The following is a 17,619-nucleotide window of genomic DNA, read 5'->3' as shown; positions in this document are numbered from 1 at the left end:
AGCTCCCTGTCTTCATCTGACAGGATCTTCCAGAAAGATCTCTTTACCTCACGTCCTCATGTTTAACTGTCATCATTTTTTCCTCACAGCTCACAGCTGCTTTGTTTCCATGACAACTCCCTCAGCTGATTTCTAGCTGACTCACCAACCTCCTCTGCTGGCCAGAATTTATAAGGCATCTCCCTTTTCTGACCTGCAGCAGGAAATTGTGATTAAATCTATGCTGCCTGGCATGGGGGTCCCTTTCTGCCTCCAAGCATGACTTTACCCATTAGAGGGAGGTAATGTCACTGTGACAACCGGACTCTGGGGTGTCACACAGGCACTCTGTTCCCGCGGCTCCAGAGCATGTGCACACGTGAAATAAAACTGGGCACATATGCTCAAATTCAATGCACATGCACGGGGACCTGATATTCAGTGCGCTAGCAAAAAGTCCAGCCAATCAATCAGGTTAGGATGGGCGTGAATAATTTGAAGAGAACCATCACTGAAAAAATAGAAAGCACCTCCCCGATGACTGAAACTAATGTGATAGTATGTGATGCAATCACCTAAAGATAAAAGTGTATTTTTAAGATAAATAGTGGGAAGTTTTGCTTGAGAAAACCATGTTGGTGATGCACATTGAATCACTAGCAAGACACTGAGGGCAGTTTAATATCAAAAAAGGACATGGAAGGTTCCTTTTAAAATGAAACAACTGAGATGCAATTGAAGTATTGACTTTCAGGTTTAATAAAATGGATTGAACAAAAATATCTCGCGAAACATTAAGGAATTGCAATCTTTTTTCTACAATGTCTCCTGATTTAAGGAGCTCGAAAGCAATTGGGCAAAGTAACTTTATCATAAATAAAATGTTTATCTTTAATACTTTGTAGGGAATCCATTGTAGGCAATGACTGCCTGAAGTTTAGAAGCCACGAATGTCACTAAACACTGGGATTCCCCCTGTGTAATGCTTTACCGGCCTTTCCTGCAGCTGACTTCAGTTGTTGCTTCTTTGTGGGTCTTTCTGCCTTAAGTTTTGTCTTAAGCATGTGAAATGCTGCTTGATGTGGTTGAGATCTGGTGATTGACTCGGCCATTGCAGAATATTCCACTTCTTTGCCGTAAAAAACTCCTGAGTTGCTTTTGCAGTCTGTTTTAGTCAGTGTCTATCTGTCCTGTGAAGCGCCGTCCAATCAGCCTTACTGCATTTGGTTGAATTTGATCAGAAAGAACTTCACAACTCATTTCTATCTTCAGTCACATCGCCAAAAAACACTAGTGACCTAGTGCCATTGGAAGCCATCCAAGCCCGCGTCATCACACTGTCTCCACCATGTTTTACAGAGGATGTTGTGTGCTTTAGGTCATGAGCCATTCAAAGCCTTCTCCATACTTTCTATTTCTCATCAATCATGTTAATCAACAGGTTGATCTTAGTTTAATTTGTCCAAAAAAATGCTTTTCCACAACTGAGCTGGCTTCTTTAGACGTTTTTTGGCAAAGTCTAATCTGGCATTTCTATTTTTAAGGCCAATTAATGGTTTGCATCTTGTGATGAACCCTGTGTATTTGCTCTCATGAAGTCTTCTCTTTATGGTAGACTTAGATACTGAAACATCTAGTTCCTAGAGAGTGTTCTTTACTGGGATGGATGTTGAAAAGGGGATTTTTTTCACCATGGAAATGATTCTGTGATCATCCATCACTGTTGTATTCTGTTGACATTCAGGCTTTTTTGAGTTTGCTCACCAGTGTGCTGTTTTTGTGCAGAATGTACCAACCTGCTGATTTGGCCACTCCTAATATTTTTGCTATCTCTCCAATTGATTTTTTCTTTTTTCAGCCTAATAATGGTCTGTTTTCTTCCATTGAGCGCTCAATTCACCACCTGTTATGGGGTTCACAACAACAGCTTTCAAATGCAAATGCCACAACTGGAATCAGCTGCAGACCTTTTATCTTCCTAATTGATGATAGTTTAGAAAATAGCCCATGCACTCCATTAAAGTGTTTTTGAGATAATTGTTCAATTACATTTGGTCCCTTTAAAAAGAAGCAGCTACATATTAAAGGGCTGCAATTCTTAAACCCAAATTAAAGCTGAGATTTTGCACTTTAAGCCTGCATTGATTATATAACTGTATCGTGAAAATGTTTTGGTAAACAGCTAAAATGCCAAAACTTGTCTCACTGTCCAAATATTTTTGGACCTATCTGTATGTTTGCTATCAGTTTACAAAAACTGACCGACGACACAATATGACCGTCGAATGGTAGAGTTTTACCACTCAGTAGTCATTTGTCTGTGTGTTTACACAGACCAAAGTAAATTATGCGGATTGAGCAATCTATGCTAGATCGCTCAATTGACTTAAGGGCCTTTTACACATAGCGACATCGCTAAAGCGTCACCGATTTTGTGATGCAACAGCGATATCGCTAGCGATCTCACTACATGTGACATGTGTTACCTCCGACCGGCTCCCCCGCTGGATATCGCTGATGGCGTGAGAACGTTATGGTCCATTTTCTCATCGCCATCTTCCTGCTGGCGCATGGACGCAGGCGGAAGATGTCAGCAGAGCTGCGTGTGACAGGTAAGTTAAGACCACAGACCGCTGCTACATTGCTGGTGAGATCTGCCTGTTTGGCAGCTCACTAGCGACCATTTAGTGATACACCAGCGATCCTGACCTGGTCGTGTTGTTGTCGGGATCGCTGGTGCATCGCTAAATGTAATGAGACCCTTAGGCTAGTTCTCAGCAGTGTAAGTCCTGGTTGCACAGAACAATGAGCCATCGAGAATGAAGATCTTTGATGCTGCACAAGTATAATTTGACCCAATGAACAAGTGTTTTGCTCTTTCATCACGTGATCATCAGCCTGTTTCACAGCAAGATAATCGTAAAATGAGCACTTTTAATAAACCTTTTAATTACCTTGCATTGTAAATGCCCTTTTAGGCTAGCATAACGACGACGCTGATCGTGCGACGTGATATTGCAGGATTGTGATGCCATATTGCAACATAATGAAAGTTCACATGGTTGAGTGGTGACCCACAAGCTGTTGAGTCTGCAGGTTTGGTTTTCTGGAAACCTACATGTTGTAACATCACCACATTCATTGTAGCATTGCGATACTGTGATGTGTCACAAGACCTCTGTCACCTCGTAGCTCTACCCAAAATATAGCATATGGTAAATATACCATAAAGAGCATTTTTATTCACCGAAGGACAAGATAGTGATGAATTGGAATGTAGCTTCATCCAAAAGTTTTATATAGTGAATAGTTTTGACAAAACCAGAAGACCTTTCCTCACGACGTTAGACTGATTCAAGGCAAATTCAGCTGTAGATCTTCATGAATATGTGGGTAAGTCCACATGTCGGACTCATTTTGGTTTTATTTCAAAGCAATTCTGCTCAGATTTCAAGGTGTGGAACAACAATGCAAAACCCCTGCATGTTCTTCTTGGTGTAAAATACATTTTCTTGCTATTCAAATATCTTGAAGCATGGTAAAATATCACTTTCACAGGACACGTAGCAATGCTGACACAGACATGACTCCCTTGTGTTGTGATTCTGATACTTCATTATCTCAAGGCCTCACGTTGCTTACGAATTATAGGTACAGAAATCAGACCAGCAGAACCATGTAGTCACAATTCCCAATTTCTGTTCCCAAAACAAAGCTGCCCAGATTACACATCTCAAGCTAAGACGTTCCCCTATCTATCCTCAGTATCAATTTACCAGCTAAAGAAGTCTTCACGTGCTTTGATTAATACATACTATTGGCTCGTTCTCACTTCTGCTATTATTTGCTAACGTTTGTGAAAAAAATAAAAGAATATTTATTTGCATGAAGGAATTGCTTGATATTGCAATAGGATTGTAATAGTGGCCAAATCATAAAAACATCACAGCAAGAGTTTCGCTAATGGTCGAAGCTAGTCGAAGCATACACAATATCGAGGCATGTAACTGCATCTTCTCAGAAAATGATGCTGGCAAATCATCCAGTAGAAGGTTTAAAGCAGGTGCATTTTTATTAAGATATTTTGTTTTATTGTCCATTGTTGGTTGTAGTTTTATTAAATGTTTGACTTTATTTTTCCTTTATAGATCCCTCCTTAGGCCTCATTCAGATGACCATGTTTCCAGTATGTGTTGTATCCATTTTTATCTATTTTTTTTACAGATACAGCATGTACCCATAAGAATATATGATGCTATTCACATGTTCGTGTTTTTACACTGAGACATGTCCAATTTTTTCTGGCAGTACAAATGACAAGGGGCAATACAAGTCTATGGTCTGTGAAAAACACGTACAGTACATGGATTTCATCAGTACAGTCCGTGTTTAACATTGTAAAGTTTTGTAATTTATTTATTGTTCCATCTGTGATAAACACTGATGATAAAAACAAACATGCAGATGACACACTGATGGTAAGGATGGACACACTGATGGTAAAAACAGACACACTGATATTAAACACGGATACACTGGTGGTAAGAACAGACACACTGATGGTAAGAATGGACACACTGATGGTAAGAACGGACACACTGATGGTAAGAACGGACACACTGATGGTAAGAACGGACACACTGATGGTAAGAACGGACACACTGATGGTAAGAATGGACACACTGATGGTAAGAACGGACACATTTATAGTAAAAACGGACACACTGATATTAAACACGGATACACTGGTGGTAAGAACAGACACACTGATGGTAAGAATGGACACACTGATGGTAAGAATGGACACACTGATGGTAAGAATGGACACACTGATGGTAAGATCGGACACATTTATAGGAAAAACGGACACCCTGATGGTAAGGACGGACACCCTGATGGTAAGGACGGACACCCTGATGGTAAGGACGGACACCCTGATGGTAAGGACGGACACACTGATGGTAAGAACGGACACACTGATGGTAAGGACGGACACACTGATGGTAAGAACGGACACACTGATGGTAAGAATGGACACACTGATGGTAAAAACGGACACACTGATGGTAAGAACGGACACATTTATAGTAAAAACGGACACACTGATGGTAAAAAACAACATATTTATGATAAAAATGGACACACTGATAGTAAAACCGGACACTGATGGTAAAAAAGGACACATTTATAGTAAAAATAGACACACTGATGGTAAAATCGGGCACACTGATGGTAAAACCGGGCACACTGATGGTAAAAACAGACACATTTATAGTAAAAAGGGACACACCAATGACAAATTGATGGTAAAAACGAACAAACAGAGACAGTACACTGATGACACACTGATGATAAAAATGGACACACTGATGGTAAAAAAAAAAAAAAAACACGGCCCCCGTAGACTGATGACACACTGATTACACCAGGACCATTTTTTATGCACTTGTTTAAGTACAGATGTGTGAATGAGGCCCTAGTTGGTTTTCCATACATACAGTAGCTCCTTCAGTCCTACATCACATGAGGAGACACTTCATATAGATCACGTGGCCTGTAGTAGTAGTAAATATGGATCTGTAGAAATAGAGCACTTAGGGGCCAATTCATTAAGACTGGCATTTTGTACTCTGGAGTGAGATGCAACAATTTCCTTAAGAGTCATGCCTCTGAAAGAATTTATTGTATCTTTCAGAGGCATGTACTAGAGACAGAAAGCTTCTCCAGTCTAGACTGAAGTACATTTCTGCACTAATTTATGCCACTTTTATGGAGTAAATTATAATGAATTTGTCTAGACCATTGGGGTCCTCGGTTCAAATCCCACCAAGGACAATATTTGCAAGGAGCCTTACACTTGCCCGTCCTACTCTAACATGAAAACTTCAAAAAGAGGAAAAAATCCTCCAAAAAATTCAGATACAAACCAGACAGGCCTAAATGCATCTGCACTAATACAGGGTGCAGCGGACCCAAGTAAAATGGCAGCTGCACAGGTGCATAAATACCAAATGAAACAGCCAGCCTACAATGAGGGATTGGCCGTGTGGTACACCAGTGCAGAAGAAAAAATCCGCATGTGGCAGTGTTCACACAGGGAATGCAGGGCTTCTGGCTCACAACCTCTTAGTAACACCATATAGGGGGCTGCCCAGTGCCAACTAGAATGCATCCCGTGTGAACAGATGCCACAAGTTTGCAGAACCATTTGGGCCCAACTGCACCCTGAAAGAAATATAAAAAGTGCTCAAAAAACATATCAATATATGTTAGTGCAGATGCATTTAGGCCTGTCTGGTTTGTATCTGAATTTTTTGGAGAATATCTGCAAGGAGTCTGTATGTTCTCCCCATGTTTGTGTGGGTCTCCTCCGGTTTCTCCAGTTTCCTCCCACACTCCAAAGACACACTGATAAGGAATCTAGATTGTGAGCCCCATCAGGGACAGCGATGACATCTGTAAAGCGCTGTGGAATATGATGGTTCTATAGTAAAATAAATAAGATGTGCCACTTTTTAAAGCAGTTGGCGGAGCGCAAGTAAAAATGTGAAATTGGCACAAACTGATAATGCAAGCCCCTGATCTAAGGAATGAAGAAGTCACGTAACGAGGGCACATAGACTCAGTGCAGAACTATTGTCCACACAACGGGCAGGGAGAAAGGGGAATCCTGTTCAGGAACTGAGTTAATGGAATCTGTTGAGCAAATATTTTATTGTACTCCTGTTTTAAATTAGATGTAAATTTTGTATTTAGGAAGAAGAGGAGGAAATAAAACTTGAAATTAACATGCTGAAGAAGTACTCCCATCACAGAAACATCGCTACCTACTATGGAGCTTTTGTCAAGAAAAGTCCAATGGGTCAGGATGATCAGCTATGGGTAATTATTAATGCTTGGGCGGCCATTACTCTGAATTTTATTTTAATACAAAATAGTCTGATTCAGTGGCGCTGGTGTGCACTGAGGTCCAGCAGCAAATAAGACAAAAGCCACACTTGAACCAGCTAAATAGTAAAATGTATTTGCGCTTAGTCCCCTTGTCCTTTATGGGATAAGATGTCCTTCAATTATATAGGTGAACTATGTTATCAGTTTGTTTAACAGAGTGTGCAAAATATACTACAGACCTAATTGCCAGACCTGTTATGTTCAAACTGGTAGCCGGATATGTAAAGACTCTCGGACCCAATCAAGGCCAGTAAATATAGTCAGATGCAAGGTTAAAATATTAGTTCCAGTAGTTGTGCCATTACTGTAACTGATTACTTGCAGCCATCCTGGTGAGTCTATGTGCAAAATATAATGCAACAGACAAGTTTAGTGATCATTCCCAGACAGTGAAGATACTAATACAAGAGAGGGAGTAGGTACCTATGCTGCCATTGGTACTGTATAATGTCCCAATGGTGTGCTCAGAAGAGCGATGGTGAGAATTTAACAGAGAGGTCGCAGTCTAGATTGACTGATAGGTGGGAGCACTGCCCTGGCCGGTAGCAGCTGCTCCTTGCGTCTGCTCCAGTGGTCAGCAGGGATCCGATCACGCAGCTCAGGTCCTGTGTTCTCAGTGTAAGCTGTATGACGTCAGGAATAGAGTTGAGCGACTTTTGGTTTTTTAGGGTCGAGTTTCGTTTCGTGAAACCCGACTTTTCCAAAAGTCGGGTCGAGCAAGATCGTCCGATTATAGGGAAAAGTCGGGGTCGTCCCGAAACACGAAACCCAATGTAAGTCAATGGGGAATAAAAGTCGGCAGTGAGAGGAGGACAGGAAACACACCTACAGTGCCCATTTGAATGCCAAAAGCATCAATTCTTCTTACTTAAGCTTGTCAACCTTAATTAACTTCATAATACAAGTTACGCACTGAAAAATGGGGGTTATTTGGCTAAAGTTGTGGGGGGGCTGGCTCCAGGTTTTCATGTGCCCTGGGCGAAAGAGCGCCCCTTTAACACATACCAAAACTCATCATGCTCCGATACGGCAGAGAAATAGCGGTATAGTACAATGAAAAATACTTCACTTTTTACATCTCATGATGAGGCCCATCTATTTCTCCATACAGAATCATTGGTCCCATATAATGTTTGAAACAGTATATGATGAGCTCCACATAATGCTACAGTATATGTTGGTCCCCATGGATGAAGCTCCACTGTCTTATGGGCCCAAATAATGCTCCAAACATAATAAGCCCCATTTCTAATGCTCTAGTGTATAATGGGCCCTGTAAATGCTGCTCCAGTGTCTGATGTCCACCTTTGGAATGTTCCAGTGTATGGTGGGCCCCATCTATCATTCTCCAGAGTATAGTGCTCCCCAAAAATTGCTGTCCCAACATTGAAAACAATCAAATAAGTCTCCTCGCTAGGGAATTCCTGTACTAGTCTGGACTCCTCGTCGTCCCCATCTTCCATCTCACTGCACAGTATTTCAACCTTGCAAGTGCTGTGATCCTGAGCAAGCAGGGGGGGCCCACTCGTTGGCGACGGCACTGGCACAGGGCCCCTGATAGTACGGTGGTGTGTCTGATGGCGGGTGGGACGAACCTGCACTTTCATCTGCAGCTTCCTCTTTGTCACCATGTAAGATGGAACTGTATATGGGAAGGGTAACCTGAGTTTCATCAGGGTCAGATTCAGGCCGTGTAGCGTGCGAGGGGAATGTAGTGGTCTGGGTCAATGTACCAGCAGATTCATCGAGCAGTGGCTGGGCATCAGTGCACTTGTGTCGCCCCCAGGAGTACGGTCGCCACAGTGGCATTACCTTCTTCCTAGGGAGTGTGATGTCATGCTTGGGAGCAACGAAGGATCTCTCTAGCAGGTTAACTGATTGGGCGGCGTTATTCCCACGAGTCATGATCCTCCAAACAGCGTTCATGAAGGCAAAGTGTTTGTTTTACGTGGGCAGTATGGTTGCAAAGCTGAACCTTAAAGGAATGTCCAGAAGGGCACCACCAGGAGTGGAGCCTACGGTTAAATTCGACTCCACCTGGGAAACCTCAACCATGCCAGCTACAGAACAGATGCACACATTGCAAGCTTAATTCCGTTAACGAACGAGACTCCGTCATGCCCCGCGGTCCGAGTCCGGCTTACTAGAGGGACACGTGAGGCTCTGGCACATGAGATTGGCCAATAACTGATGTGTCATGCCCTTACATGTCCGTGGCTGCATGTGCGCTACACTGAAAAGGCCAGCGTTTGTCGCTTACAGGTGCAGATAACCCGCTGAACAACGTTAGTGATGGGGATCACTGATTACAATTATTACCCGCGAACAATGATTTCCCAGTAAGTGCAGGTCAACCGCAGTTCCAGAATTAGGCCTAACCGTCATTCCTGAAAAAATTAAAAACTTACGTGTGCAAACCACAGGTGCTGTAGCTTGCTTAACAGCTCGCCAGCCGTTCTCACGCCCAGTATGGATTACACGTGATTGCACAAAGGTGAGAAAAGGTACCGTATCCCCAGATAACATGTATGGATAGCGTACACATTCAAAATATATGTCTATACATCAGGAGGCAGGCTCAGACGGTGTTAGGCCCAGTATGGATTGCACGTGATTGCACAAAGGTTAGAAAGGGTACCGTATCCCCGGATAACATGTATGGATAGCGTATACATTCAAAATATATGTCTATACATCAGGAGGCAGGCTCAGACGGTGTTAGGCTCAGTATGGATTGCACGTGATTGCACAAAGGTTAGAAAGGGTACCGTATCCCCAGATAACATGTATGGATAGCGTACACATTCAAAATATATGTCTATACATCAGGAGGCAGGCTCAGACGGTGTTAGGCCCAGTATGGATTGCACGTGATTGCACAAAGGATAGAAAGGGTACCGTATCCCCGGATAACATGTATGGATAGCGTACACATTCAAAATATATGTCTATACATCAGGAGGCAGGCTCAGACGGTGTTAGGCCCAGTATGGATTGCACGTGATTGCACAAAGGTTAGAAAGGGTACCGTATCCCCGGATAACATGTATGGATAGCGTACACATTCAAAATATATGTCTATACATCAGGAGGCAGGCTCAGATGGTGTTAGGCCCAGTATGGATTGCACGTGATTGCACAAAGGTTAGAAAGGGTACCGTATCCCCGGATAACATGTATGGATAGCGTACACATTCAAAATATATGTCTATACATCAGGAGGCAGGCTCAGACGGTGTTAGGCCCAGTATGGATTGCACGTGATTGCACAAAGGTTAGAAAGGGTACCGTATCCCCGGATAACATGTATGGATAGCGTACACATTCAAAATATATGTCTATACATCAGGAGGCAGGCTCAGACGGTGTTAGGCCCAGTATGGATTGCACGTGATTGCACAAAGGTTAGAAAGGGTACCGTATCCCCGGATAACATGTATGGATAGCGTACACATTCAAAATATATGTCTATACATCAGGAGGCAGGCTCAGACGGTGTTAGGCCCAGTATGGATTGCACGTGATTGCACAAAGGTTAGAAAGGGTACCGTATCCCCAGATAACATGTATGGATAGCGTACACATTCAAAATATATGTCTATACATCAGGAGGCAGGCTCAGACGGTGTCAGGCACAGTATGGATTTGACGGCCCAGATTACACAGCGGAGGAGCAGGGAGAGGTAAAGATTGCAAATGCTGGGGCCCTGCCCAAGCAAGGGGGGCCCACTCGTGGGCGTCGGTACTGGCACTGGGCCCCTCATAGTACAGCGGTGTGTCTGACGGCGGGTGTGCACCACCACCGTCAGAGACACTTGATTGCACTATGAGGGACCCTGTGCCAGTGCCCGCGCCCAAGAGTCGGCCTACCCACCTGTCCAGGGCAGCGGCACTCGCACGGTGTCGTGCGCTAGGTGGTGACCCCGGCCATGGGGGGGGAGGCAGCACAGTTAGGGAGTTTTAGAAAGTGGCATATGTTGATGTTGGACATTCAGCTGATGCAAAAGGCGAAATAGGTGAAGTCCCAGGAAGAGGTGGACCAAAGCAAGCCATTTTTCTGTCACCCTATCTGTCATCAGGGGAAGGTGGGACAAAATCCTTGGAAACCCATGCATGGTTCATTTTAATGAAGGTTAGATCATCCACATTTTGGGTTGACAGACGGGTCCTTTTTTCTGTCAGGATTGATCCAGCTGCACTGAAGACTCTTTCCGATAGCACACTTGCTGCTGGGCAAGCGAGCTCCTGTAAGGCATATTGGGCCAATTCAGGCCAGGTGTCCAGTTTAGCGGCCCAATAGTCAAAGGGGAATGACCTGTGTGGGAGAACATCGATATGGGAGGAAAAGTAGTTTGTAACCATAGTTGACAACTGCTGTCTCCTGTCACTTTCCATCGATGCAGTATTACCAGTTGTGTGAGCGGTATTTGAAAAATCAGTCCACAACATTGTCATGAAACCCCTGTCTCCAACGCCACTTCTGCTGTGTGCACCACGAACACCTCTGCCAAGCTGCCCCCGGCCCGTACGGCTCGTGTGAGAACCATCACCGCTGCTGTGTGCTGGGAATGCCTCAAGCAACCGATTTACCAGAGTTGCTTGTTTATTAGCCAATATTAGGTCAAGGTTCTCCTGTGGCATGATGTTTTGTAATTTGCCTTTATAGCGTGGATCCAGGATGCTGGCCAACCAGTAGTCGTCATCGTTCATCATTTTGGCAATGCGGGGGTCCCTTTTTAGGATCCGCAAGGCATAATCTGACATGTGGGCCAATGTTCCCGGTGTCAATGATGCACTGCGAGTGCTGGTTGGAGGAGCACTTTCTGGCAAATCCACATCCCTCCAGTCACGCACAAACCCTGTACCAGACCTTGCCACGCCAACATTTTCACTTGCCCCACGAGATGCATCCTCCTCCCCTAAGTAATCATCCCCATCATCATCCTCCTCCTCCTCTTCTTCCTCCACCTCGTCCAGGAGAGGTCCCTGAGCAGACAATGGCTGAATGTCATCAAGGATTCCCTCCTCCTCTTCCTCCTCATCAACATTGGCTGCAGACGCCTGCTCCTTAAGGTGCGTCAAAGTTTGCATGAGCAGACGCATAAGTGGGATGCTCATGCTTAGGATGGCGTCGTCTGCGCTGTGCATTCCTCAAAACACTGAAGGACTTTACAGAGGTCTTTCAGCTTCGACCACTGCACACCTGTCAACTCCATGTCTGCTCTCAAAGTGCCTGGCCGTGTATCCTCCCACAAATGCATTATGGCCTGCCTCTGCTCGCACAGCCGCTACACCATGTGCAGGGTGGAGTTCCACCTTGTTGCAATGTCGATAATGAGGCGGTGGTTGGGAAGGTGGAGCAATCGCTGCAGCTTCTGCATACGAACGGAGTGTACAGGCGACCGGCGGATGTGCGCGCACAGTCTTCGCACCTTCTGGAGCAGGGCTGTTAACTCCGGATAATTTTTGAGGAAGCACTGCACCACCAGGTTCAAGGTGTGAGCCAAGCAAGGTATGTGGCTGAGTTTTGAAAGGGCTATGGCTGCCACAAAATTACGGCCGTTATCACTAACTACCTTGCCTGCCTCAAGATGTACACTGCCCAGCCATGACTCAGTTTGTCGCTTCAAGTACTCGGCCAGTACCTCGGCGGTGTGTCTGTCGCCCAAACACATCATCTGCAACACAGCCTGCTGATGCTTTCCACTAGCTGCTCGATAGGGGGACACATCGTGTGCAACAGTGGCAGCTGCAGATGGAGTGCTCGTACGACTGCGCTCTGTGGACGAGCTTTCGCTTCTGGAGGAGGAGGAGGAGGAGGAGGAGGGTCGAACGCCTACAGCCAACTGTTTCCTATACCGTGGGCTAGGCAGCACTGTACCACCACCGCTGTCCCCTGTGGACCCTGCATCCACCACATTAACCCAGTGCGCAGTGATGGACACGTAACGGCCCTGGCCATGCCGACTGGACCATGCATCAGTTGTGAGGTGCACCTTTCCGCTCACTGACTGCTTGAGTGCATGGACAATGCGGTCTTTCACATGATGGTGGAGGGCTGGGATGGCTTTGCGAGAGAAGAAGTGGCGACTGGGTAGGTCATAGCATGGTACTGCATAGGCCATGAGTTCGCGGAAAGCTGCGCTTTCCACCAACCGAAAGGGCATCATCTCAAACGAGATTAGTTTGGCAATGTGGGCGTTCAAACCCAGTGTGCGCGGATGAGAGACTGAGTACTTTCTTGACCTACTCATAGTGTCTGGGAGGGTGAGCTGGACTTGAGAGCTGCATATGGTGGAAGTAGCGGTGGACAGGGCGGACTGAGAGAGGGTTGATGATGGTGATGGAGTTGTTGTTCTTTCTGATGGCCTAGAATCAGTCTTTCGTTGATATAACAGTGGGATTCCCTGACTGCTGTGGCATTGCACCGACACCTCAACATTTGCTGCTGTGCTAACCGGTGGGCTTACAGTGGGGGAAACAATGTAGCGTTGCTGACTACCTTCGTTGTGATCAGTTGCACATGTGGCACTTGAGGTTTGGTGTTGTGTCCACGCTTGCAAGTGCATGCTGGTTAAATGTCTAAGCATGCAACTGGTATTCAAATTTTTCAGATTTTTCCCTCGGCTAAAGGTCTTTGCGCACTTCTTACAGATAACCTTGGCCTGATCATGAGGATTTTGTTCAAAAAAGTGCCACACTGCACTCTTCCTACTTTGGCAGACATTTTGCGGCCTAGCACGCTGTGATCTTTTGACCCTCTGGACAAGCTGTCCAGCAACTCTTTTGATGTTTGGAACCTGTCTTTGGAGTGCTCCGGGCCTGCCAGATAACAGCTGTTGCGATGTCGATGTCTGCTGTGGATGCTCCTCATCTGAGCTATTGGAAGCAGCACCCTCTTCCCCCAATGGATGCCAATCTGGGTCAACAACTGGGTCATCCATCACCTCCTCTTCTATGTCATGTGCACCTTCCTCTGTGTCACCGTGTATGGTGGTATAGTGTGCGGGAAGGGGCACCTGAGTCTCATCAGGGTCAGAATCTGGCTCTGTACACTGCGAGGACAATGTAGTGCTCTGAGTGAATGTACCAGCAGAATCATCCATCAGCGGCTGTGCATCAGTGCACTCCATGTCAGATTCATCTTGGCCTGGGTAATTCACCATTTCACTTGATAATCCAGGCATGGTATGTGAAAACAGCTCCATGGAGTAATCAGTAGTATGGCCTGCGTCATCCTTCAATCTTGGTTGGGGTGAAGGACACAAGGAAAGGTGTGGTTCATGAACATGAGCCTCCAATGACGACTCAGTGCTTTTACTTTTTACAACTGAAGAAGAGGAGGCGATAGAGCTGGAGGCTGAGTCAGCAATGTAAGACAAAACTTTTTCCTGATGCTCTGGCTTTAAAAGCGGTTTGCCAACTCCTAGAAAACTAAGCGTTCGAGGCCTTATGTAGCCAGACGATGACGCAGGCTCAACACCTCCTGCATTCGGTCCTATTTTGCTCTTGCCACTACCATCAGATCCACCACCAACACCATCATTACCAGCTGCCAACCCCCGCCCAATTCCACGGCCTCTTCCACCAGCCTTCCTCATTTTTGGTAGAAATGTAGACAAAATCCAACAAACTATATAGTAATGTAAAACAAGGTACAAGGTGTCTATAGGACAGGGGAGATTTTGAATTTCTGCAGACACTTGTGGACACTGGACACTTTTGGATTGTGTGAGGCCCACTGAGTATCTGAGCGCTCTGTCACAGGCTCGATTGCAGAGCTATGACCAAAGTGACTAGAGAATAAGGGAGATTTTGAATTTCTGCAGACACTTGTGGACACTGGACACTTATGGATTGTGTGAGGCCCACTGACTAGTATCTGAGCGCTCTGTCACAGGCTCGATGGCAGAGCTGTGACCAAAGTGACTAGAGGATAAGGGAGATTTTGAATTTCTGCACACACTTGTGGACACTGGACACTTATGGATTGTGTGAGGTCCACTGACTAGTATCTGAGCGCTCTGTCACAGGCTCGATGGCAGAGCTGTGACCAAAGTGACTAGAGGATAAGGGAGATTTTGAATTTCTGCACACACTTGTGGACACTGGACACTTATGGATTGTGTGAGGCCCACTGACTAGTATCTGAGCGCTCTGTCACAGGCTCGATGGCAGAGCTGTGACCAAAGTGACTAGAGGATAAGGGAGATTTTGAATTTCTGCACACACTTGTGGACACTGGACACTTATGGATTGTGTGAGGCCCACTGACTAGTATCTGAGCGCTCTGTCACAGGCTCGATGGCAGAGCTGTGACCAAAGTGACTAGAGGATAAGGGAGATTTTGAATTTCTGCACACACTTGTGGACACTGGACACTTATGGATTGTGTGAGGCCCACTGAATATCTGAGCGCTGTCACAGGCAGAAATTGGCTAGTGTATCACAAACTACAAGGTGTATGTAGAATTGGGCAGAATTGGAATCTCCCTAGAGTACAGGTCTGTAAGAACAGAACATGTCCTCGACTTATTCTCACAGAGTGACTCACTGATAGCTTCACTGTGGCTGTGATAACAGCCGTTACATGGTACTGTGTGAGGAGCGTACACCGCTGTATGGTGTGAAAAAATGCACGCTCAGTACCTCAGCAGGACAAAAAAAAAAATTGTGATTGCTTTTAAAAAAGCAGTTTGCGGAGCAGTGGGTAAACAGCAATGCAGGAATGTCAGGAAGCCTTAGAAGGCAGCCCAACAACCAACACCACTGATACACCACTATATAGCCTCCCCTTGCACTGCACAGTGACTGGTGTGTTGTACAGGCAAAATCGCTAGCAGCAGAAGCAGTTTTTTTTTCTTCTTCTCAGCAGGACAAAAAAAAAAATTGGGATTGCTTTTAAAAAAGCAGTTTGCGGAGCAGTGGGTAAACAGCAATGCAGGAATGTCAGGAAGCCTTAGAAGGCAGCCCAACAACCAACACCACTGATACACCACTATATAGCCTCCCCTTGCACTGCACAGTGACTGGTGTGTTGTACAGGCAAAATCGCTAGCAGCAGAAGCAGTTTTTGGTGTCTTCTTCCCTGCCTAACGCTCTCCCTACAAAATCATCATCAGCAGCAGCTCTCCCTATTCTGAGATCAGCATGAGTAACATGGCGGTCGGCGTGCACGCCCTTTTATACCCCCTGTGACGCCCCCCAAAGCAAGCCAATCACTTGCATGCCCTTCTGAAAGATGGTGGTGACCCGTGCCTATGTCATCACGTTGCCCACAGTGTCCGTGGATCCTGATTGGCTGAAAAAGAGCGCAAAACAAACTTTTGAAACGCGACTTTGGCGCGTAAGTCGCCGACCTCGTGGCCGACCTCATCCTAGGGTCGGGTTTCGTTTCATGAAACCCAACTTTGCCAAAAGTCGGCGACTTTTGAATTTTTTCGACCCGTTTCGCTCAACTCTAGTCAGGAACACGTGGTTTCCACGTGACTCTTGCTGGTACAGGGTGTGCAGAGGACCAATTAGTCTACGCGTTTCGGAAACTCCGCTTTCCTTCTTCAGGGATGGTCCTGCCTGCGATTAAGGGGCTTTAAAAAGCCTGTTGGATATTGGTGTTAGGCATCAGATTCCTGCGTTGGCTCTGCAGGAATCCAGACCCTCACATTCTGCAGTCTCCTGCTGTTTATCTACTGCAGAGGAGATTGCAGAGGAGATTGCCTTGCAGCAAATCTCTCCAGAGGCTAACTCCTTCTGTCCATCTTTTGAGCATGCTCATGAGACGATCTCCCATTGGAGATCGGGAGTCATGTGCTCAGGTCCTGCTTCAGATCTCATTGGTCCAGCTCGGAGATCTGGAGGCTTCCGGAAGGTCCCGGCTGCTAAAAAAGGCGCGCATGGCTGTTCCACCATGCGCTAGTATAGTCATACTTGCTGCTGTGTGAATGAGGATGGATGCATGATTCTGGTGAATGACTCATTTGAAACCTCTACCCTCTGATATTACGTTTGTGGTTAGGGATTGAGTTTAGTGCTAGCGCGCCTCTACTTCATCATCCACAGTTGCTAGTGTCCGACATTGCGCTTGCGTACTAGCATTGTCGTGTAGCGGCAGTGTTCCACGCCGCGCTGCAGTAGCAGCACTCCTTGGCGTCCACAGTTGCGACGTCGCACACAAGGTAGGTCTAGAGGCACACAGTCCCGCTGTCCTTGGCTCTGCTCCTGTGACCAGATACCATGTGTGCAACTATTCTGAGCACTGTGACTTTAACAGGCTCAGCCCTATTGTATTTGTCTTGTGTTTGGCATCTCTGTGACTCAACAGAGATTGCTCTGCGCACCTGGATGAAGTTTAACCCCGTGCGCACCTCCGCCATATTGCTCCTGCCACCACTTAGCAGCGGTTATATCACCTACTGCATGGTGGACCCTGAGGGGCGAACGCACTTTATTAGCTTTTTTTATTTAGTGCGTTCCGCTGTTCCTAACATTATATAAGCGCCAGGGTCTGGCTAGTGATGGCAGAACAGCAGCAACTGTTACAGTGTATTCGGCAGCTTGAGGGCCGGTTGGCCCCTCTTGAGAGGGCTCTCTCAGTTGCCCAATCCACCGAAGCTGCTGTACAGGCAATTACAGACACGGTTTCACGTATGTCCGCGCCCTCCCTCACACCGACAGTTACCCGCCTCCAGT

At 45.9% G+C, this 17,619-nt stretch overlaps 1 protein-coding gene across 1 annotated transcript in view; it reads left to right on the top strand.

The window, feature by feature from the left end:
* NRK (Nik related kinase) overlaps positions 1-17,619 on the top strand; it is a 427,476-nt gene that overhangs the window by 144,948 nt on the left and 264,909 nt on the right. The window contains exon 4 of the mRNA XM_073543628.1: positions 6,736-6,861. Within this exon, the coding sequence (XP_073399729.1) occupies positions 6,736-6,861 (126 nt within the window). The remainder of the gene's footprint in view (positions 1-6,735; positions 6,862-17,619) is intronic.

Source organism: Dendrobates tinctorius, unplaced genomic scaffold (assembly GCF_039654945.1).
Source record: "Dendrobates tinctorius isolate UK_male_01 unplaced genomic scaffold, ASM3965494v1 ptg000133l, whole genome shotgun sequence".
NCBI classification, from domain to species: Eukaryota; Metazoa; Chordata; class Amphibia; order Anura; family Dendrobatidae; genus Dendrobates; species Dendrobates tinctorius.
Note: the sequence above shows the minus strand (reverse complement) of the source record. Positions and strands in the feature narration are given on the sequence as shown.